This window comes from Carcharodon carcharias, chromosome 2 (assembly GCF_017639515.1).
Source record: "Carcharodon carcharias isolate sCarCar2 chromosome 2, sCarCar2.pri, whole genome shotgun sequence".
NCBI lineage: Eukaryota > Metazoa > Chordata > Chondrichthyes > Lamniformes > Lamnidae > Carcharodon > Carcharodon carcharias.
In genome coordinates this window covers 205,248,720-205,273,734 of record NC_054468.1, presented here as the reverse complement: position 1 = coordinate 205,273,734, position 25,015 = coordinate 205,248,720, and the positions used below count along the sequence as shown (strand labels likewise).

The window sequence follows — 25,015 nt, the reverse complement described above, 5'->3', positions numbered from 1 at the left end:
CTGATTTGCTTATTGGTTCTCAATTTCTACACAAATATTAAGCAAGTTAGCAAATAAAAAAAACTCTACACGCAATGCCACCCGCAAAATCAAAGTATCAAAAAAGGCATAAAAATCAATCTGGTTTAATTCCGAAAGGTAAAATGTATTTTTGTTTTAAAAACTATGCAATAACAGTTGATGTACTCTCAACATAGGAAATATTAAACTTTTAACCAAAATAGCAACTGCAAAGTAGAGGAACAATGGATTTTGAAACTTCGCACTGAACAGTGTAATAACTTACTCTGTTAGGTTGAACATTTGCAGATTCCATTTTTGCCAGAAAATCAGTTGGTGAAAACTTGTGCTCGTTCTGAAGATAGACTTTCAGCAATGCATTGTAATGGCTCACATCATAAACAGCACCTACATATCAAAGATTATTGGTCAGTAGAAGAAAATAATCAGCACACCAAATGAGCTACTGATAATTATTCTATCTGCTCAATTTGGAAAGTAAAAACACTTCATCTTTGTAATTTAAGATCAAATTTAACCTAACTGATAGCTTTTCATGTTATCAGCAGAAAGTCATGCACTCAATATACTTAGAGGCAGCTCGCCACCACCTTCTCAAGGGCAACTAGGGATGGACAATAAATGCTGGCCTAGCCAGCGAAGCCCATGTCCCGTGAATGAATTAAAAAATACCCAGTGAGCATGCATGCACAGCATAAAACTGTCCATAATTCAGCACCAATCAGCAATCTCACAGGATCGCTCAGGTGGGAAATGGAAAAACATCAGGGTTATGTGCCTCTGGGACAAGAACAAAGGAAGTTTTACTATAAAATGTAAATATGCTGCACCTGACCAACACGTTTAAAAGTAAAAGCACTTCACTCTCCCCACTAACATCCGTCACCCCAATGAGCATGAATTACAATAAAAATTGAAGACAAAGACGATTAAAGTGAACTCATTGTCTCTCATAATTCCAGGCAGTAACACATTTACTAATGGTTTAAGTTCATATCCTATAAAATAGGATTATGAATCAATTGTATAATGTCATTAGCAGATTCCAATACTAAGCATTAATCCTGACAATAAAACAGAGTAAATTTGACCATTTTTAATGTGTCCTGGAACTCTGTAGGTTCTATAAATGGCAATAACCGCTGTGAGCTTTCAAGGAGGAGATTAACACGTATCATAGTTCAAGAGTCTCGCATATAGTTGATTGTAACAGCTGAGGGTGCTTATCTGGTTGTCAAACTTGCTTTCAGCAGATATACTAAGAAGTGTTAAAAACACTCAAGCCTTTGTATTTTTACATAAGATTTTTTTCTTAAAATCTTTTTTCTTCAAAATAAAGCGCTATTAACATTGCTGCTTTTTGAGTTCATCATGTCAATGAAAGCAAAGGGTTAAATACTGATAGCGTTAGCAGCTATAGAAATTGTGCAATAAATGTGACCATAACATGTGAAGGTGATTTATTCCCAAAATGAGACACTAAACATCTTGTTGGAACAGAAGCTCAATAAATCATAAAACAACTCAACAAATTACATGATTTATTCAAATCAAATCGAGGAAACGACCTGGACAGTTACGAAGTTTACTTCTGTGCCTTTACAACAGTATAGATGAATTATATAATCTATCTGCCACCTAGATTTTTCAAATTTATTTAGAAGTGTTTATGAATATAGTAACTTGCCTGGAGCTACTGCCATTTTAGATATAGTCACACAAAAGAAATGGAAGCAATCTTTTAGCTTACTTGCGCATACACCGTAAAACAGGATAAATTCACAGCATCAATATTTCACATTGGTGAGATAATGAACAGACTTGTGACAATGGAAAATAGAGCATGTCACAACGATGTTTAACAGTTGCAAAACAGAACAAATCTGGAAGACTGTGATTTTCACTGGCCAAGCATGGACAAGGATCACACAGGAGGTGTATTGTGTCAAAAATGTAACAGCCTGGATTTTGCATTAAGAATAACTCAGGCTAACAGCGCTCATTGTTTTTATGGAGTAAATAGGACAGCAACTTCCGGAGTCTGCACATGTGCAGTTAAGCATGGAAATCTGGAAGTTTCTGTCTAGTGTGCCTCACTCCTCCACAGACTGCACTATACCAGTACCTTGCCGAGAGATTCAGCACTGAAATCCATGCAGGGGTGTGAAATTGCGGTGCTTAACCACTAGATGTTTTTTTAAATGCATTCACTGGATTTGGGCTTCACTGGCTGAGCCAGCATTTATTGCCCATCCCTAGCTGCCCTTGAGAAGGTGGTGGTGAGCTTCCTTCTTGAACTGCTGCAGTCCATATGGTGTAGAATTATCCACAGTGCTGTTAGGAAGGGAGTTCCAGGATTGTGACCCAGCAACAGTGATAGAACGGCAATATGTTTCCAAGTCAGGATGGCGAGTGACTTAGAGGGGAACTTCCAGGTGGTGGTGTTCCCATCTATCTGTTGCCCTTGTCCTTCTAGATGGTAGTGGTCGTGGGTTTGGAAGGTGCTGTTGAAGGTGCTTTGGTGAATTCCTGCAGTGCATCTTGTAGATGGTACACACTGCTGCTATTGTGTGTCAGTGGTGAAGGGAGTGGATGTGGTGCCGATCAAGCGAGCTGCTTTGTCCTGGACAGTGTCAAGCTTCTTGAGTGTATATACTGTATGCCAGAAATATTAAGAGCTGGTGCATTCAGGTTGTTAGAAAATAGAGGTAATTTAAGTAAGCTATATTTGTTAGGGTGTCAGGAATGAGTTTCTGCTTTGAAGTTTCAGTTTGATTTGTATTTCTAGAGTTTTAGTTTCACTTTAAAAGGTGCCTGCATTTCTAATGAGTTTTACGACTCTAAGAGAAGTTAAAGCAAACATATGAGTAGAAAAAACTGTGCTGTTGCATAGCAACAGAGTCCAGAGAGGCAGGCCCCACACACACATACAAAAACTAAAGAAACAGCAGTTTTGAGTTCAGTTGGGAGCAGCTGCCAAGCAGAAGCAGCCTAGAAGACTCGGATAGCCAGTTCCAAACTAAGTTGGTAGAAAGTAGCTACCAGAGAGAATAGAGCAAAAGGGAAAGATACCAAGTCCCAAAATAAAGAAGAAAGTCTCCAAATCCAGGGGAATGAAATAGGAGAAAGTCCCAAGAATATCTTCTAGTCAAAGGAAGGGCAGCAGCCTGGAAAAGGTCCTGTTGAATGAGGTTAAGAGTGAGGAGCAGAGAAAGGCTCCAAGCTTGGAGATAAAGGCTTGTGAGAAGTCAAAAGGTCCAAGGAGACTGCTGAAGATCTACAGCTTTTTGTGTGGGCATGTTAAGCAGCAGTGTACTGCTGAAGGTGAGTCAGTAAGTGAGACAGAGTGCACGGAAGAAAGCTTGAAGCGTGTGCTGACTCAGGGGGGAGGAAAATCGGAAGGAGTTCAAAACCCTGGAGGTGAACCCTTGCAGAAGGCATCTGAGAGAAAGTGTTAGTTTGGGAGAAAATTCGAAAGTGAGTTCTTGGAGAGTGAAGATTGGAAACCCTCATGCGAAAGACAGAGTTCAGTGAGACTGGATGGCTCACGGTGTGACAAGTGTCGGGGGAGTTGAGGAGAGATTCATAGCATCTGTTTGGAGTGGCATCTGTCACTTGGTTTCAGACTGTGGTGTGTCTGACCACAGGTCACCAATTCGTTTACATGGACTATGTACTTACTGTGGACATTAGAGAAAATAAGATAGCTTTTGTAACTTACGCTATCCTTACAAATCTGTATATATCTGTAAAAGTATAGCTGTGTGTGAAGGAGTATTTGTAATATAGTTCATATTTTTCTGTTTAATTAATGTTTTATTCTTTTGTTAAAAGTTCATCAGCTGACTCCTGTGTCCCTGTTCAGTAGCTACTCGCCACATATCTAAGCAAACAAATAAAAGTTAGGATCTATCAAGCCGAGTTCCACCCTGGGATCAGGCTTGTCCAGATGTAATATCAGCTGGGATCATGAAGTGAATTTTTAGCATCATGATGTGTCTTAATTACTGCCAAACTACCTCTCTGGCAGTGAAAATTTGATTTTATAAGTGTGGAGACATATTCCTTCAGGATTTAATTATTGCGTAATTTTAAAAAAAAAACTTTTTCTTCTATCTTTATCTCTCTATGAATCCTATTTTTCTTTTCCTCTCTTACTTTCTACACCTGATTTTTACAATGAATTAAATATTATAATTTATACCTTTTGGTTTAAACTCGGCATGTCTCAGTCTGATTCATTGAAGAATGTTACTTTCCCTAATCACACATACTACAGATCCCTTGCAGAGGGTGCTGTGCCAGAAAATATATCTAATTACCCAATGTTGCAGATCAAAAAGCCTGCAAAAAAAGTCAAAGCAGTGAATAGTAAACCCAGCTCCTTCGTGGCTGACTGCAACATCAGGGCCAATGTTTGTGTGAATTATTATTGAAAAATTTAAAGGTACACTCTGTGTATGGTGTTATCAAACAACAAATGAACCTCAATATGTTCATGCACTAAGGAAGCATCAAACAAGGATTTAAAATTGAAATTATATATTTCTCTTGATGGTTTCTTGATCTTATCTCATTAGAGATTCAGCTCACAATAAATAAACTACAGTAAGATCTGCGCATCAGTTATCCACTTTTGCAATTATCTGCCAGACCCTTTCGCCAGATAAAGCCTTGTTCAAAATATTGCCTCAATGCATAATATAGCTGGCTATCACCAATTTTCTGATGTATGATCGATAAATGAACCCTTCAGTCCAGGGAAAAAAAGATAAACTAAATTATGTATTTTTACGCTGCCTTCATTTGTATGCTAGGGTGTTATTATGTCATACATATACAACCAAACTTTGAAAATCTTTCATCGACTGTAAGCATCTGAGGAAACTTCAACTGTTTTCATTATCCATCAGAGCAGTCGGTTTTATTATAACAGAGAAAGGAAACATGACGAGTGTCCATACCTAGCTCTTGTAGTTTGTCCCAGATTCTGTGAGCCAAATCTGTTCTTTCTGGCAGCTGCATCTCTGGGAGCAGAGAGCCGCAGCTACGCAGCAGCAGCAAGGCTTGATTGCCACTAGGGAAGCCTGGATTAGAAAAATAAATATCTTAAGATACTTTAAAAGGTATAAAAAATTTTACGACATTGTTTTGTTAGGTAGGGTGTAAGGAAAACGCAATTAAGTGACAACAGATAAAAGAACTAAAATTCCCATCAGCTCCACATTTCAAAGCAATCTAGGTTCTACCTGGAATATCAATCAAGCTCAGATTTCTTTTTGAAGTTACAGCCACAACACATACTGCATGTGCTATTTTGCCACCATTCAAATTTTGATATCACAAGTTACAAATGCCAACTAAAAGAGAAAACAGGTTATTCAGAAGATAGATAGCATGTTATCCTTCACTGTCAACACAAAATAAACACAAAGATTGAGTTATACATGAGTAATATAATTATTCCGGAGCAATTTCAACTTGTATTTTTCTGCACAAAAGGGAGAAAATTCAGTGGGTGGGTGGTTACCACCCTCTCTAATGGTAGTTAAACAGCCATGGTGCAACAAAATAATTCTATACATTCAATAAATTGAAATTTTTTTTAAAATTCCAGACCAAATATTTCACGAATTCCATTTCCCTTTAGATTTATGATATTTTTACCTCCTTTCTCCATCAAACATACAACTGCCCTGAATAAGTAATTTTAGGTTCTAATGCTGTCTTGAGGCCATCTGACAAATCATTTGAGGGAAACACTTTACTGTATCACATCATAGCCCAGCTTAAATAATTTCAACTTGGAAACAGTGGTACATGTAAAAACAACTTTAAGAGCATATAGGGCTGAATTTTACAGGCCACCAGCCGGTGGGAAAACAGGCAATTGGAGCCATAAATTAGGGCATCGCATCATCGGTGACATACCTGCACCATCCCGGCCCCCTCCATGATTTTATGGGTGGCTGGGGAGGTATTGGGTAGGTCACGTGCCCACGGTCAAATTGAGGCCCTTAAGTGAGCAATTAGTACCCAACTAAGGGCCTCATCCCACTACTGCTCCAATGTAACAGATGGCAGGAGAGTCCTGCGCCCAACACATAGTCAGGCAGGTTTAACCATGCGTGCTGCTGGTCAGTGAAAGGGGGAGGGTGCCTTTTTCCCATGCCCAGTGTCAATCGGAGGCCCCCCGCTTACAGTTTGCCTCCGCACATCCACCCATCCCCTCCCCGCCCTGTCAACATGCCTTCCATTCCTAGGGCCTGTCAGTCTGACCACAGCGAGATCCTAGGTGTATCTGAATGTCCAGGTCTAGCACTAAACGCCACCTCCTTGGCCAACCTGCAGTACCAGCAGTGGCTACCGCTCTTGTTTGGCACTGCCCGTATGCAGAGTTGCTGGCCTCCAATTAGCCAGCACCTCTGAGGTGGGATGTCCTCCTGGTTGCCTGAAAAATTCAAGAAGGGCAGAGCCAGCAAAGCAGAGGCAGACTCACTCCCAAAATTTATGCTGAGGTGAGGGGAGCCTGCCCTCAGCGTAAATTCCAGCCCATAATTTATTGACAACGTCCCTTCATCTCAATTAGTACTGATCTAACTCCATCCATTCATAATGACGCTAGGACATGAGGACATGGTCTGGCTAGACTATGTTTTGAAGGCTGTGTTCAATTCTGGTCACAGGCACAAAGCCCCAATCCTGGGAGCCAACTCAAAACAGCCACAAGCCCAATTCCTAGTGTTAAAGGACTGAGTTGTGAGGAAACAATGTATAGAAAAAAATTAACAGATTTTTCAGCCTCAAAATAAGATGACTGAGAAGAGAAATTAATAAACAACACACATACAATCGATCCCAAGAGTAAATAATTATACAAAACGTAAATTTAGAAACTCTACTTCAAGTTAAATCACAGACAGTGGGAAAAATGGACATATTGAAATTTGAGGGCTGATGTCAGGTTCTCCACAAACAGCAACTGATAAATATGGAATGGGTCCTAGAAAGCTTTAAGTTATTTTTTAAAAAGTGCTGAATATTATGATGATGGGAATCAGTCTGAATAGATGAGCCAAGATTGGAAAAATTACCTCTCATAAATTGCATACAAACTATTTTTGAACTGTAACTTAACTATATCTTGTGACATGTGGCAATATTACCATGTATAACTTACTGAAAAAAAATGGGAGTGCTGGAAACAGGGTTGTGATTTAATCTCAAGATTTCAAATAAATTTAAGAGTACAAGAAGAAAAAGACAAAATTTGAATTTGTATAGTACTGTTCACAACCTGTGAAGCTCTGGAAGTGATTCTGAGCAGCTGTCACTGTTGTAATGTAGAAAAACAAATCAAGTCATCTGACTCTGTTTAGCAACGCTGGAAGACCCATATGTAGTACCATGGAGCACAGGTCTGAGTTCTTTTCCTAAATCTGTAGAACTTCCAATCTCTGGCACAGTTGCCCTCTTTCTTCCAGCCAGTTAACAATAGCACTAAAGGAATTCAAGGAGACACTTACACACCTGTCTATTTGTGCTGTGAGTGGACAGGAGAGACATTGAGGACCACAGAGAAGGGACATTTCTAACCTTCTAAATAAAAGTCCAGCGCTCTCATCTTAAACTTAATTAAAATTTATATGCATGCTTTTATGACCGTAAATGTTCATAATTAAATTATCGCTCTCTGCTTCTCTGAACTTCCCTTGCTGTTCCTTCTACGACCCAAGTACACAATCCCACACATTCCTCCTCCTTCTACAATTCCACTGTGTTGAAATCAAGAGTCACCATATAATCTCCTACATCAATTACATTACCTAGATTCTAAAAATGTTGCATATCTTACCTTCCTTCTACAAGTTTAAATTTTTACAAACTTAAATTTGGCATCAAATATTCACTAGTTTCCTAACTAAACTCATCTTTTCTGTTTACTCTTCTCAACTTCAGAAATGTCTTACAATATTTATGTTGGCCTTTCACTTGGGGTTTCATAGGAACATAAGAATTACTAGACAAAAAAGATCCATTTAGTTTGCCTTCTACCATCTTGGTGAACACATGATACTGTTAACAGGGTCCAAGCCAGTTGGTGAAGCCAAAACCAAGACTCAGAGCTTTCCTCTGCTGAGAGTTTATTGACTTGTTCAGTCTCACAGCTCTCCTCCCACATATCCAGTCCCCCAGCTATCCACTATTTATATGTGCTCGAAGATAATTAAAACCCATCACCTGTTTCTCTTTTTATTATTTTTTTACATGGGCATTGCTGGCTAGGCCAGCATTTATATTGCCCATCCCTAATTACCTTTGAAAAGGCAGTGGTGAGCAGCCTTTTTGAACCGCTGCAGACCATTTGATGTAGGGACACCCACAGTGCCGTTAGGTAGGGAATTCCAGGATATTGAACCAGCAACAATGAAGAAATGGTGATATAGTTGCATGTCAGGATAATGTGTGGCTTGAATGGAACTTGCAGGTGATGGTGCTCCCATGCATCTGTTTCCCTTGTCCTTCTAGGTGGTAGAGGTTGCAGGTTTGGAAGATGCTGTCAAAGGAGCCTTGGTCAGTTGCGGCAGTGCATCCTGCAGATGGTACACACTGCTGCCATGATGGTGGAGGGAGTGGATGTTAAAAGTGGTGGCTGGTATGCCAATCAAGCGAGCTGCTTTATTCTGGATGGTGTCTGGCTTCTTCTGAGTGTTGTTGGAGCTGCACTCCTCCAGGCAAGTGGAAAGTACTCCATCACACTCCTGGCTTGTGCCTTGTAGATGGTGGACAGGATTTGGGGAGTCAGGTGATGAGTTATTCTTAACCTTAACAATGCAATTGACACTACTAAACCTTAATAAAGTAATTGATAAGACATTGACAGATACCATTACAATGGAGTTACTGACTAACCATAATCATTCACTCAAATAATCTATAACAAACCCAGAAATGACAAGAGGACTTCTCCCAGTGATGGAGAATTTAGGTCCAATTATCTCCCAAGCATGCTACACTTAGCATACATCATGCCTCAATTAAAAATAAAACTTATGCAGCCTTGAAACCAGTGCTCAATTCCAATGAGCAACTCCAAACTTTTCTCCAATACAATAGCTTTAAAGAAGGAACATAACTGCCAAATACAAAAATAATCATGCTGTCCAGCTCGTGCTGAATGCAAATGCACAAAACACACTTGCAATACCATGAAAAGACTACACACTTGTCCCGCCATCAATCAATTTTCCCTTTACTTTGCTTTCCCTCTTTCTCTAAGTGCCAGCCTCAAACTGTCACCGAAAAGTCAAATGGTGCAGCATGAACCCTTGCAATAACATGAGAACAGTGAATATGCTCAAAATAACTTGACTTTCCAATTGTGAAAATTGCCATTGATTTGCAGTCGCACATGGTGTGGCGAAGGACATTGAAAGGCAGTATTTTATATGTATAGCATAAACAAATTGTTTGTCAGTGATGATGCTGCACACTGAAACAATACAGGACAGCATTATGGGACAGGGCACCATAAGCTCAATCCCTGATTTGCTCAATTCACAGATTCAGCCCCTCCAAGCAGAGGTCAGTCTTTGCTGTAGTGAACAGAGTTTTAAAAAAAAAGAAATTTGGTGAGGGTTGGCATTACTGAAAAACTATGTACCTCCTAGTGATAGCTATAAGCAGCACTGGCAGAGGCCAGAAACTGGCCATCCACCTCCCATCTACTGCCAACAGGAACCATCTCTAGTGTCAAACTAGAAGATAAACTGCTTGTGCATGTCCTTCATCACTTGGTAAAACCCAGTGTTTGAGAAAACTTACTTTCCAGAACCCATCACTAAGGGATATGATGATATTGCAGAAGGTGTAGTGGTTAAATGGTGGAGGGGGCTCAAAAGGCCAAATGGCCTACACCTGCTCTTATTTCTTATATTCTTGTCACTCCCGATCAACTGTACGCCATCATACTTGACTTGAGCAATAATTTTACTTTTTGGAAAATTGGAGCTGTTGAGAACTGCAATTACTTCATCACGGTCATTCAGATTTGAAATGGATTCCAAAGTGCTACTTTATTGATTTCAGAAGTAATTCCTACCCGAAGATACTATCACCAACACGTTAACTTAAGTATTGCTGAAAAAAGATATTTTGTCGAAGCTTTTCGTCTTGCACTGATCAGGGCCATTGCAAGGATGCTAATGTTGGGGGAGGCAACAACTTAATGCTGTATAAGGGAGTGCTGATTCATTGGCAAGTGGACACTGATTGGTAGAAGCATTGCCATGGAGAATGCACCAGTTAATGGTGACTGACAGTTAACTACCAAGCTTTGTTTGAAATTTAAACAAGGCAGCTTGACTCTGACTGGGCAAGGCATTGCCCTGAGGAACGAACCAGTGAATGGCTGTCATTTATTTTGTTTAGCTGAAACAGGCGCTTTGTGCATACATGTTCTTTCTATTTGCAAAGAACAGGGTCCTGTGTATTAATATATGTAGCTTCCAGTACTCCATATATTAATCTGCCAAGGGGTTCTCTACCACGGTCTACCGCAGGCTATCTTCACTGGTCAATACACGCTTTGGGATTCTTACAATTCCATGTGCTTTAAGATTGGCCTTATTGGCAACCTTGTAAATAGGGCCTGAGCCATTTGCTCACAATGCAAGCTTGATGCTGAAGTAGGGCACAAAGACATCCTGTTGGATAATGGCGACCCTGATCAGATCACTTTGTGCTGTATATCACGCAAACTCATGAACTAGCATAAGGTCATTACTTTCGGCCCTGAAAAATGTCCAGTCTACCTCAAATTGCTCTGAAAGGCAAGGTATCTCAAAAATCTGAGCAACATGTGAAGCTAGCTGTTTCACGCTGCTACTAAGCAGTAGTGACACGAGTGGTATTCACCACTAACAGGATATTGCCGTCAAGCCAAAAAGACGTTCTGCCTATCACACAAATAAATAATGTGGTATATGAATTTCAGTGCCAGTGTGATGCTAGGTATGTAGGCTGTACATCGCAAAGACTGGCGGATCGTATCAAACAGCATGCCCTTTCCGCTGTTCACAATGGGCAAGAAACAGTTCATACCCTACCAGCAAAACTCAAAACACATTAGATGCGATTCCGTGATTGGACAACATTTGCTAAATAATCCTCGGTGTGCTAAAAGTTACGCTGATAACTAATTTAAGATTATCAGTTGAACTTGCAATGAGGTGCATTTGCATGTACTGGAAGCTACATATGTTAATACATAGGGCTCTGTTCTTTGCAGACAGAAAGAACGTGCACACATTGCACCTGTTTCAGCTAAACAAAACAAGTGATAGCCATTCACTCGTTCATTCCTCAGGGCAATGCCTTGACCAATCAGAGCCAAGCTGCCTGATTTAAATTCCAAACAAAGCTTGGCAGCTAACTGTCAGTCACCATTAACTGGCGCATTCTCCATTGCAATGCCTCTACCAATCAGTGCCCACTTGCAAACCAATCAGCACTCTCTTCTCATACAGTAAAAAGTTGTTGCTTCCCGACAATGGTATTCTTATGATTGTCCTGATGGGTGCAAGACAGATAGCTTTTTTTTAGCAATACTCAAGTTCTGTGTTAACCTATCTTTAGAAATCAGAATATTGCATTGCCATCAACTTTCACATTAAAAATACAATAGAAATATAGCATTTTCCTAAAGAAGCATCAGATAACAGCTTACAACTTTTAAACTCTTCTCCATGCTCGTTCTGCACACTTTTTACTGCACTATTTGAAATTAAAAACTTGCATTTCAAGGTTTTGCACTTTAAGGTTTTTAAATATGATGTCAACCATGGTTCAGCAGTTGTACTGTCAGAGGCTGAGAGTTCAAGTCCCACTCATGAGACTTCAACATAATCTAGGCTGACATGCGAGTGCCAAATGAGGGATTGCTGCACTGTCAGGTGAGATAATAAACTGGAGCTCCAGTTGCCACTTCAGGTGGATGTAAAAGATCCAATTCTAAAGAGGAGTTCTAATTGGTACCCTGGCCAATATTTATTCTTTGTACGTCATTACTAAAAAAGCAGATTAGCTGGTTGTCACACATTGCTGTTTGTGGGGTCTTGCTGTGTGCAAATTTTTTGCCAGTTTTCTTACGTGACAAAATAGTAACTACACTTCAAAAACTACTTAATTGGCTGTAAAGCTCTTCAGGATGCTGAATCCATGAAAGGCACTATATAAATGCAAGTCTTTCTTTCAAGTCAAAGCTCCTTTCTCTTCCTGTTGCACAACTTCCAATGAACAAGCCTAACTTCTAAAGTCTAGGTAAATATTTCAGTCTTCATTATAAGCATTTCCAATGGACATAGAATCAAAGAATTTAAGGGCACAAGAGGCCAACATTTTGCCTTTACCCTCATGTTGTCTCCCTGAAAGTTATCAACATTTCTGTTTTTTTAAAAATGGTTCTTTTTCAAAATATTCCACATTCCATTTGGCATCATAACTTCTTATGGCATCATAGGAACCCTAGCTTGATTAGGTTCCTGCCCTACAATCCAGTGACAGCCTTCCAGTAATGCATTTTCCCTACCTAATCATCATCCATGCTTTTGCCACCTTCCAACTTGACTATTCCAACATACTTCCTGGACGGTCTCCCAACTTTCATCCTCCAGACTTAAGTTCATACAAAATTCTGCCGCCCGTATTCTAACGCACACCAAGTTCTCCAATTCTAAACTTTGGTAGCCATTCCTTCAGCTGCCAAGGCTCTAAGCTCTGAATTCTCTCTCTAAACCTCTCCATTGCTCTTCTCACCTTGAGACGAATAGCAGGGATACTTTAAAGGAGGAGCTAGACAGGTTTAAGAGGGAGAAAGGAACAGAACATGCTCCATTCTTTCCCCCAACATCCCCTCCCTCCCAGAACCACGATAAGGTTCCCCCAGTTCTCACCTTCCAATGCACCAACCCCTACAATCACAGTTCATCCTCTGCCATTTCCGCCACCTCCAGTGTGATGCCACACAATGCGCATCTCCCCCTCTCCTTTCAGCATTTCTTAGAGACTATTCTCGTCATGACACCTTAGTCCACTCCTCAAGCGCCACCAATACCCTGCCCTCTTCCCACACCACCATACCATGCAAGTGCAGGAGATGCAAACCTGCCTTTTTCCTTTCTCTCTCCTCATCATCCAAGGCCCCAAACACTCCTTCCAATTGAAGCAGCAATTTACATGTACTTCTTTCAATTGAGAGTACTGTGTTCCCTGCTCAATGCCGTCTCCTCTATATTGGGGAGACAAAACACAGATTGGGTCACCACTTTGCAGAATGCCTCTGTTCAATCCATGAAATGACACCAAGCTTCAAGTGGCATGCCATTTTAAATCTCCATCTTGCTCTTATGCTGACATGCCTGCCCTTAGCCTGCTACAGCGCTCCAGCGAATGTCAACACAAGCTCAAGCAACAGCACCTTCTCTTTCATTAGGTGTGCTTTATAACATTCTGGGCTCAACAATGAGTTTAACAATTTCAAACCATAATTTCTGCTGTCCACCACCCCCTCCCATATTTTGTTTCCTTTTCTTTGCACATGTTGATCTCCGTCTTGTTTTGCTCATTTTTGCTTTTGGGTGGCAGCTGTTCATTATTCTGCCATTCATTTCTCCTCTTGGCCGATTTTTTGTTTCTTTACTTGTCCCATTACTACTCCCTTTGGCTCTACCCCACCAACTCTTTATTCATTTAATGTCTCTCATTTCTGCACCATCACAAATCTTCCTTTTTGTTTTCCCCCTTTTCACCTACTTAAAGCTATGACATTTCTAACTTTTCCCAGCTGACAAAGATCATGACCAGAAATGTTAACTCTGTTTCTCCCTCCTCGTGCTGCCAGACCTGCTGAACATCTTTAACATTTCTGTTTTTAATTTAGAAGGATACGCTACAAGGGTTAAGGGAAGTAAGGCGCCTGGTATGGAGCTTAAACATCAACACGGACCTGCTTGTCCGAATGGATTGTCAGTACATTGTAATAGTGGAGTTACTTCAGTGAAGTGGTACTAATGCCTGTGTTTCAACTATAGTAAGGAACTGGGTCGCTGCTTGCCGAAGTGAATCCTAACATAAGATAAGTTTCTATGATGCTGTACAAAAAGCAGGGAAGTGGGAATAAACATGACTGCTCTCTCAAACAGCCAACTGAGGCATGACGGGCTGAGTAGCTTTCTTCTACGTGGTAAGTTTCCATTATTCCAAAACGCTCCATAAAATTAACCTATTTGACCAAGCTTTACGGTGATCTGCCTTGATATGCCTCAGTGATAACACTCCTGTGAAGCACCTTGGGATATTTCATTATACTAAAGGTGCTAAGTAAAGGCAATTGTTCTTTAAATATCAGGAATTGGATTGTCATAAAAACTCATCTGGTTCACTAAAGTCCTTCAGGAAAAAAAATGTATTGTCCAGATTTAGCCAGGTCTACATGTGACTCCACACCCAAAGCAATGTGGTTGACTCTTAACTGCCCTATGAAATGGCTGAGCAAGCCACTCAAATTGTATCAAACCACTATAGAAAAGTTAACTAAGCATAAAACTTAGTTGGACCACCTGGCATCAGCCTAGGCACTGTAAACACCAAATGCACACTCTGCCCATTCACCCTGCTTTAAGTCCTCCTCACTTCCATCTGGGGACTTGTGCCAAAATTGAAAAAGCCCACAGAATAATCAAGCAACAGCCTGACATAGGCATACTCACCAAAACATACCGCATGACAAAGATCCCAGACTCATTCGTTACTATGAACTGTCCCACAGGAAGGACAGACCCATCAGAGGTGACGGCATGGAGAGATACCATCAGAGGTGACGGCATAGAGGGATACAGTCAGAAAGGGAGTAGCCCTGGGAGTCCTCAACATAAACTCTGGGTCCCATGAAGCCTTAAGGCATCAGATAAAACATGGACAATGAAATTCTGCTGACTAGCACCCTCCACTATCTGATGAATCAGTAGTCCTCCTAGTTGATTACCACTTGGAAGAAGCACTCAGAATATCCAGAGTACAAAATATACTGTAGGTGGGGGATCTTATTTTCAAGATGACGAGCGGCTCAATGTCACCACTATGGACTGAGTTCTGAAGGACACATCTGCTACTGTGGGTATGCAGCAAGTGGTGAGAACACCAAGAGGAAAAAACCCTCTTTACCTCAGTCCATATCAATCTACCTGTTGCAGATGCATCTGTCCATGACAGTATTGGTAGGGGTTGCCACCGCACCATCCTTGTGAAAACCAAGTCCCGTCTTCAAATTGAGGATGCCCTCCATCATTTTGTGTGGCACTACCGCTGTGCAAAATGGGATAAATTCAGAATAGTTCTAGTAGTTCAAACCTGGGTACCCATAAGGCGCTGGGTTATCGACAGCTGCAGAACTATGTTTAACCACAAACTGTAACCTCATGGCTCAGCACATTCTTGACTCTACCATTACCACTGATCCGCAGGACCAACTCCAGTTCAATGAGGAGTTTTAAAGAGCATGCCAGGAGCAGCACCAGGCATACCTAAAAATGTGGTGCCAACCTGGTGAAACTACAACACAGGACAAGCATACTAGACAGTGGAAACAGTGTGCGATAGAGCAAGGAGATCTCATGGCCAACAGATCAGATCAAACCACTGCAGTCCTGTCACATCCAATTCTAATGGTGGTGGACAATTGAACTAACTTGAGGAGAAGGCTCCACAAGCCTTTTTTTCTTTATTCTTTCATGGAATGAGGGTGTCACTGGGAAGGCCAGCATTTGTTGCCCATCCCTAATTGCCTTTGAACTATATGGCTTGCTGGGCCATTACAGGGGATAGTTAAGAGACAACCACATTGCTCTGGGTCTGGAGTCACGTGTATGCCAGGTAAGAATGGCAGATTTCCTTCCCTAAAGAATACTGGTGAACTAGATGAGTTTTTATGATAATTAATGATAGTTTCGTGGTGAGACTAGCTTTCAATTCCAGAGTTTATTGATTGAATTTAAATTCCACCAGCTGCTGTGGTGGAATTTGAACCTGTGGCCCCTGGACATTAGCCTGGGTCTCTGGATTACTAGACTACCACTACCACTACACCATTGTCTACATCCCCATCCTCTTAGTTGGGGGAGCCCAGCATATCTATACAAAAGACTAAGCTTAAGCATTTGCAACCATCGTCAGCCAGAAGTGGCAACTGATTGATTGAATTTGGAGTCCCCCTGATCACAGATGCTAGTCTTCAGCCAATCCCTGATCACAGATGCTAGTCTTCAGCCAATCTGAATCACTCCACGTGATATCAGGAAATGGCTGAGCCCACTGGATGCAGCAAATGCTATGAGTCCTGACAACATTCCAGCTGTAATACTAAGGACTTTTGCTTCACAACTGGCGTGCCCCTGGCCAAGCTGTTCCATCACAATTATGACAGCAGCATCTACCTGAAAAGATGGAAAATTGCCTTGGTATGGCCGGTCCACAAAAAGGAGAAATATAATCTGGCCAATTACCTACCATCCCAATCATCAGCAAAAAGATGGAAAGTGTTGCTGACAATGTTATGAAGCTGCACTTAGCCAGAAATAACCTGCTCAACTATGACCAACTTGGTTCTGCCAGGGCCATTGCGGTTCAGACCTCATCACAGCATTTGTCCAAACATGGACAGAAGCGCTGAATTCCAGAGCTGAGGTGAGAGTGGCTGCACTAGGTATGAAGGCAACATTTGACTGAGGGTGGCATCAAGGAGCCTCTGAAGTCAATGGGAATCAAGAAGAAAACATTCCGCAGGTTGGAGTCATATCTGCCACAAAGGAAGATGCCTGTGATCATTGGAGGTCAATTATTTCAGCCAAGGACATTGCTGCAGAAGTTCTGCAGGGTAGTGTCCTAGGCCCAACCACCTTCAGCTGCAGCATCAATGACCTTTCTTCCATCACAGGATCAGAAGTGGAGACGTTTACAGATGATTGTACAGTGTTCAGTATCATTCGTAAGTATTCAGATACTGAAGCCAGCATGCAGCAAGACCTGGATAACATTCAGCTCTAACTAATAAATGGCAAGTAAAATTCATGACACACAAATGCCAGGCAATGACGATCTCCAATAAAAGGGAATCTAACCATCTCCCCATGGCATTCAACAGCATTACCATCGCTGAATCCCCCAAAATCAACATCCTGGGGATTACCATCGACCAGAAACTGAACTGGACCATCCATATAAATGTTATGGCTATGATAGCAACTTAGAGACTGGGAATTGTGTGCCAAGTAACTCAATTCCTGACTCTAAAGCCTGCCCACTATCTACAAGACACAAGTCAGGAGTGTGGTGAAATATCTTCTCTCATCTGGGTTATTGCAGCTCGAACAACATTCAACAAGCTCAACACCATCAAAAACAAAGCAGCCTGATTGATTGGCACCCCATTCACCGCCTTAAACATGCACTCCCTCCACCACCAGCACACAGTGGCAGCAGTGTGCACCATTTACAAGGTGTACTGCAGCAATTCCCAAAAGCTCCTTCGGCAGCAACTTCCAAACCCGTGTTAAGGGCAGCAGATGCATGGAAACACTAATACCTGCAAGCTCCTCCTCCAGCCACACACCACCACTGACTTGGAATTTTATCTCTGTTCCTTCACTGTTGTTGGGTCAAAATCCTGGAACCCCTTACCAAACAGCACCGTGGATGTGTCTGCACCACTTGAACTGCAGCACTTCAAGCAACAGCTTATAATCATCTTCTCAAGGGCAATTGGGGATAGGGCAATAAATGCTAGCCTTCCCAGCAAAACTCACATCCCATGAATGAATGAAAAGAACATGACAATTTATTTGAACTACACTCAGATCTCCCCCAGGTGAACCAAAGAAAATCAGTGTTGGCTGGTCACTACAAGGTTGCAAACAAATCAAACTAAAAAGAAAAATTTAATTGATTAAACAAAAGCAGCCTTTGAAACTATCAGCTCATGTGGGACTGATCTAAACATGTAAACTCCAGGTCAATCTTAATTGGGACAATAGAATAGCCAGAGAAAAGAGAAAATGATTTAAAGAAATAAAAACTGAACATTTAGGTAATCATATAACTCTTAAAACATACATCAGATGCAGAGAAATCAAAAGATTTTACACATTTCCTTTAAATTATTTCAAAGTACATATTTTAGTAATGGCATGCAGGGGAAAAAGAACATCGTGCAAACATAAAGCAAACCTTTATAAACCAGAAGCTAACTTATAAAACAGCATAAATGAAACAAAAAACAAACCTGTTCGACAAATGTCATGAAAAATCTTCAACAGTAGGGTTTTCGTGATACGACCTGTTCTTCGAACAGATGAGTCCAACTTGTTCAAGGCCCAGTCAAATTGCATAGCCTGTTTGGCTCGAACCGCTGTGCTTCCTTCATTTTTGGCAGGTGTCATCTGCTCCGTGGCAACAGCACACAAGTGCACATTGCTGTTCAGAGATCTGCAAAAGCTAAAATTTATAAATAGTTTTAGACAGTTGCATACACTTCACAAAAGCCACTATTAGTACTGATAAACATGTTTGTATCAGAGAGGTTCTGTTAATTCACTGGTAAACAATCAAGCAACAATAATAACTTCTGAACGTTAGTTTAAGTTGAGAAAATTCTTAGCATGACCAATGGTTCAATGGATGATGGCACTGCCAGGACTAGAACTAAGCCAGAGTCAAGAATCTCCCGGATTCGATCCTTCATTGGCAACAAAGTTAATGCACTTGAGACAGATCAATCATGGGGGCTCCAGGCTGACCTCAGCATGCCTCTGCTTTGCAGGAGTTCCTGTTTGACATCCAGTGGAATGAAACCTTGAACATAGCTATTGGGTGAAGTCAGAATCAGACTCAGTTGTTTTCTATTGTTCAAAAGCTAGGTGAAGGTATCTAAGCTCACACATTAAGAATGATAACTTGAACCAGATACATGAACTTGAGCCAGAAACATGACAGCAACTGGTACTCATAAAAGTCAATGGGGAATGCCAATGTTAGTTTAGTAACTGCTTCAGGAATATGTTGGGAAGGAGTGAAAGATAGCCTTTCACATTTTTTCTTCAACAACAAAGTCTTGATGCAGAGTTGTGGCTTATAGGACATATGGGAATACAATTTTTATTTAGGGCTCAGAACTCTGACATGCAATGAAAGGATTTGCTCAGGTTCAGATTACAGCATGAAGGTGTACCAAAAGCTGTGCCTTAAGTCTCCTATTCTATTATTATTTTTAAGTGCTACACATACAGCCATCTTGTTGTATTACTGCTCCAATATACCTCAAACTGTAACTAGACCCTTTGTTTAGCAGGTTCAGATTAGTCATCTTTTCTACTTTTCAATAAGAATTTGATGAACACCCCAGGTGATCTCTACTATTCAATATCACAGTCTTGGGACAATGCTTAATTTTGGGCATGTCAGCCCATTCATAGCAGATTTAAAGATACAATTTTAATTTTCTATTACATTCGGTCTACATACAGGAACCATTCCGCCACGAACATAAGACAAAAGCATTGGGAGAAACCTTGAGTTTTAACAAAAGATTCTGGGTTAACTCTCCCAAATGGGCAGACAAACGTTTTCTAATGTTACACTATGTAAACCACTCAGTATTTACTTGATATTTTGTGCTGCTTAAGAACAGCTTTCTTTAATAATGACCTTCAACAATTCAAAATCTCTGCTGCAATCACTTCCGTCAGGACTATCTCTGTGGCAACCTTTCTTCTCATAAGATGATGGTTTGTGCCATGGTGGTCAACCCTCTGTTAAGCATCGCCTAGTGTAGTTCAGGAGCCCCACTCTGGCATGTGCATTTGCTGCAAAATAAGACAGTGGGCTGAGAAGCTGCACTATTCACTAGTCTTGGCTTTCTCTGGGTCCTCTTCTGAACCAGCTGAGCTTTTCATTTCTGCTTGCCTCTTCCAATGCCCTTCCAAACAGTAAGCCTCCAGAGGTGGCAACTGTCAGTGACTGTCTCCCAGTTGTCAGTGTCAATATCCGCCATCTTCGTAACTTGCTTGCAGGTGTCCTAGTAGCAGAGGTATGAATGTTCATGAGGTCATGACCCAGTGACCAATTCACCATACAGAAGAGCTTTGGGTGTACGGCCACCATCCATCCGTGAAAGTGGCCAAGCCAGCGCAGAGGTCAGTGGCTTAGCAATGAGTGTATGCTGTTGGAATTAACATGCTCCAGGACGTCAAAGTTGGTGATCTTGTCCTGCTAAGGGATGCCGAGAATACATCTGAGACAGCGAAGGTGGAAACTGTTCAGCCTTTTCTCCTGCCTAGCATATGTTGTCCAGGTCTCACCACTATAGAGTGCACTGAGGATGCAGGTTCGGTGGACTCAGTTTGGTGACCCAGTTAGTTTCCTGTTGTTCCACACTCTCTTACTCAGCTTGGACATAACAGCTGCAGCTTTTGCAATGCATGAGTTGATTTCAGCATCAAGTGACAGATTGCTGGTGATTGTCAAGCCTAGATATGGCAGTATGGCAATATCTTTGACCATGACATTTGTCTTCCAGATGCTGATGGTCAAACCAATCTCTACAGGCATGGGTGTGTCCGTCCGCAGATGTTACTCAGTATGGAATGTGAGTGCAGCATTGTCAGTATAGAGCAACTCTCTGATGGGGACTTGGCACTCCTGTGTCTTGGATTTCAAGCGAGCAAGGCTGAACAGTTTTCTGTCAGTACTGCTGTGCCAGCATACACCGTGTAGATGGTCTGAAGGTACGTGACAGCAGCAAAGAGAAGAACATGCCAAACAGTATCGGTGCCAGATCTCAAAGAGTTCCGGTGTTGCCCCGTCATAGATCCAACAGTGATCCAAGCAAAAAAACTCAATGCATGAAGAACTGCTAGAAGTAAAGTCAACAGACTGCTAGGCGGTGCACCAAAGGCTACTGGTTACAACTCTGCCAGAATATCCAGATGTCCTTCAACACAGGGAATGAAAGAGGCATGATTGAAGGAATCAGAAAGACAACATTAGGAAAGAAAAAGGCTCCATTGAAAACAAAGGCAGGGGAGTTCATCACCAACTGCAATAAACAGTTGGGGAGATAACCGTTACTCTCAGAAGAACACTGTCACCGAGGGAGTTCTAGACACCACAGAAAGCCTGTCTGTCAGGGGAGATCTGGATATCAAACCCACAGTGGTGGAGCTTAGCAAAGCTATTGACTCACTTGCCATGGGCAAAGCTGCAAGTACTGATGCGATACCACCTGAACTCATTAAGCATGGGAAACCAACACGCCTGCAGCATCTTCATGAACTTGTCTGTCTCTGCTGGAGGGAGAGGGCAGTGCCCCAGGTTTTCCCATTGCAAAGATTATGATCTTATACAAGAACAAGGGCAACCACAGTGATAGCAACAACTAGTGAGGCATCTCCCTGCTGAGCATTGTGGGAAAAGTATTTGTCCATGTTGCCCTTGTCAAATTGCAGATCCTGGCTGTACACATCTGTCCCGGATCAGTGTGTGGTTTCAGAACTAGAGAATCTACAATTGACATGATTTTCACAGTCTGCAGCAGCAAGAGAAATGCTGTGAACAAAGGATGTCAAAAGTAATTTTTACAGATACTGACAATGGGAAAATTACATCTCAATACTTTCCCATAGTCAAACCTTTACATAGCTGTATCTGCAACAGTTTTATCTTGCAATAACTATGTCTTAAAAACATCCTCTGTGCAGGAACTATTCCAATCTAAGAGTATTTTGAAGTATTTTGTCTCATAAGCCTTGTCAGTGTAATCTTGAGTTAGCAGCTGAAACAACTACGTTCAAGTCTATCTTTCCAACAATGCTTTTAGTCATTAGGAATCTAATTTAAAATTAATCTGCCCTTGGAAATCTTTTCTCTCATCCCAACAGTGTCCAGCTTAACATTTACGTATCACCCATTGTCATCAACTATTTCACTGTGGAATTCCCTGAATAGTTTCATGTTCAAACGCTATCACTATACAGCAAAAAAAGACTTAGAGGCCAAGAAACCTACAGGATGACAAAAGGAAGATAGACTGGTTCATGACATAGTATTTTGTTTAGTGTTGAGAAGATTAATAGAGAGGGTAGGAATTATATAAGGATAAGAAATATAGCAAAGCGCACTTGAAAACATGCATGAAGCGCAAGACCTTCCCAATACACTGAAGACTCACTTCATGTTTCACTGAAGTGCTGTTGCAGTGTTTACTATATTGTTCTGATCTCTGGAAAAATAACAGTATGATGGATGAAGCAGGGGTCGGATGTTGTTGAGGTGGATATAGCAAATTTTACCTATGGATAAAACATGGGATGAGCTAGGATCACCCTGCTTATTGCAGGACTATCTAGCAATAATGAGGGGAATCTCAGTTCCCATTGACAGATCTGTTTGATCATTAATACTACCTTTCACTACAGACCTACCAGTTTAATTTGGAATTGAATTTTTAACGCAAACATCTAACATCCCAAAATCTATGCACAACAGCTTGAAATGTGTCAGGTTGCTTGACATTCAGAGCACATTCAAGGTTTACTGATCAACGATTTAATCCTGGTGTTGATGCAAGAGGCTTTGACAGAGCAGCAAAGTGAAGCCAATTCTCTTTCCAAGGCACTCAGTAATATTTTCCTCTTTTTGTTACAAATCCATCCTGTAATTTGGTCCTGGCCAGAGGGCAGGAATCCTTCCATTAAATGTATTCAGGCATGAATGAAAACTGTTCCAATATATAAGACATAAACACAAGGTGCATTGGAACTTTATTGTAAAAGGCCAGCCTTCCGCCTTTCACAACACAGTTCAGAAGGATCATGCCCAGATTGAAGTGGGTGAGCTGGAGGTTCCCCAGGTACTCATATGAACCAAAATTGGGACAGATGCACTTGCAATCTTGAATCACTAACTTTAAGATTCTTTCACACTTGGGTACAGTTCCATAAACATGGTTGGGATGGGTAAGAGGTTGGTGAGATTGGTAGCCAGTTGGCCAACTGGGTAAGTTTCAAGGGTAGGATGGGTCAATTGGAGTTGCTGTTGCTAAGGACACAGTGGGCTCATTGAGCTTGAAGGAGTCAGGGGCAGATACAATCCAATCCAGGAAGAAATCAAGCATGAAATGGCTGAAGGTCGAAAAGTCATGAAGGGACCAGAGGAGCATCATCTGGAATGAGCAGAAAACCCACCTTAAAAGATCTGAGCCGAATCTGTAATGGGAGATGAAAGACAATGTTTGAGCGCTTACAATTAGTGCCCCACTCCACACCCACACTTCTGAATGTTGTCTACTCAGCACATGTACCTCAAGGTCAGAAATCTGTCAGAATTGACCAGATTCCGAATTATCCCAGAAGATTAGTGTTTTTGTAATTTCTCCACCGTCCCTTTTTATTCCAATTTAATTTTGAAAAGGGGAAATAAAGTGAGGGAGACTCGGTGGGTCTGAACCTACAGTCGGTTTGTGGCTGGGGTTGAATTTAAAGCAGCCGGGTGCCCTCCACCACCCCCCCGGCTCAGTCAACCGCCCGCAGCCTCGCTGTCTCCCTGCCCGGGATCCCCTCTGCCCCTCACATTCAGACCCGGGGAGAGAGAGAGAGAAAGAGCCACTCACCTGGTGCAACAGCCGCCGGGATGTTGAGCAACGACGCCGTTACCGGGTCCCCTGTGTCCGACGGAGAGGCCGGGGCGCAGGCAGTGAGACAGCGGCAGCCGCTGGACATACCGGGACAACCTGATGAGCGCCGCCATCTTCCCAGAGGCAAGGACAGGAGCACGAGGCTGTGCAAAGGTCACAGCGCCAAACTAAATGGAAGGCGGGGGAAGGGGGGGGCCAGTAACATCTCATTACCTTGAAGGAGTATAGAAAAGTATTAGTTAAACGGCTAAGAACTTAATTAAGATGTGAGTTAATAATATATATCACCATTTAAATAGCCGTCATCGCATTACTTTAGATTTAAAACTATTATTATTGTAGTTCAGAATATTTCACCCCCCCGCCTTTGATATTGCTGGTAGAGTCCATCAGGATGGCGGTTGAAAGTTTTCCCTGAGTTGTCCAAGTGGTACAATTCCCTTGGTTTCCCTCGTCGTTCATTGTAAGCAGGAGTATGGCCTTTGAATGCTGCACCAACTAACATTAATTATAGGAACCAACCTCTTCCACTTGTTATTTTCTGCAGTCACTCTCTCCCGTCTTTGGAGGCAGGCTCAATTGAGGCATTGAAGAGGGCATTAGATGATTATTTGAATAGAAACAATGTGCAGGGGTACGGGGAAATGGCACTAGGTCATGATGCTCATTTGGAGAGCCTGTCCCAACACGGTGGGCCGAATGGCCTTCTATGCCATTAAAATTCTGTGATTCATAGGCTGGGATTCACTTTTTTATTGTCTGACAGAGGGGTAAAAATGATAGAAACCCTCAACAGGACAGGCAGCATTGTAGAGAAACGGTTAATATTTCAGATTTATGTCATTTCATCATATGTTCCACCATCTTCCCCGAAAGATTAGGAGAAATTGGTCCTCCTTTCATCACTCTTTTTTGACAAGGAATTGGCCGCTGGGAGCTAGGAACAATTTCATGCCGTTTTCCCCAGAAGTGCACACTGGTTATCAAATTGAAAGCCAGCAACAGCCAAATGTCCAGCACACCCACCTGAAACATGTGCTTTAGCAGCCTTAATTAAGTAACTGAGGCCATAATGCTTGCTTTTGTTATTCCAAACTCCATGGGCAAGATCTTCTGGTCCGTGAGTGGGGCGGGGCCTGCTCACCGACACATAAAATGACATAGGGTGACATCAGGTGGAACTCCCGATGTCACCCTAAGTCATTTCCATTTTCAGGTCGGCGAGGATGCAGCCGACCTGTCAACGGCCTATTA

General features: G+C 41.7%; 1 protein-coding gene across 1 annotated transcript in view; it reads right to left on the bottom strand.

Moving 5' to 3' along the window:
• lrpprc (leucine-rich pentatricopeptide repeat containing) overlaps positions 1-23,887 on the bottom strand; it is a 151,636-nt gene extending 127,749 nt beyond the window's left edge. Inside the window, exons 1-4 of the mRNA XM_041181742.1 lie at positions 23,738-23,887; positions 18,356-18,567; positions 4,986-5,108; positions 287-408 (exon numbers count right to left, since the gene is read on the bottom strand). Coding sequence (XP_041037676.1) covers positions 287-408; positions 4,986-5,108; positions 18,356-18,567; positions 23,738-23,874 — 594 coding nt within the window. The 5' untranslated portion in view covers positions 23,875-23,887. The remainder of the gene's footprint in view (positions 1-286; positions 409-4,985; positions 5,109-18,355; positions 18,568-23,737) is intronic.
• Positions 23,888-25,015: the final 1,128 nt, after the last annotated feature.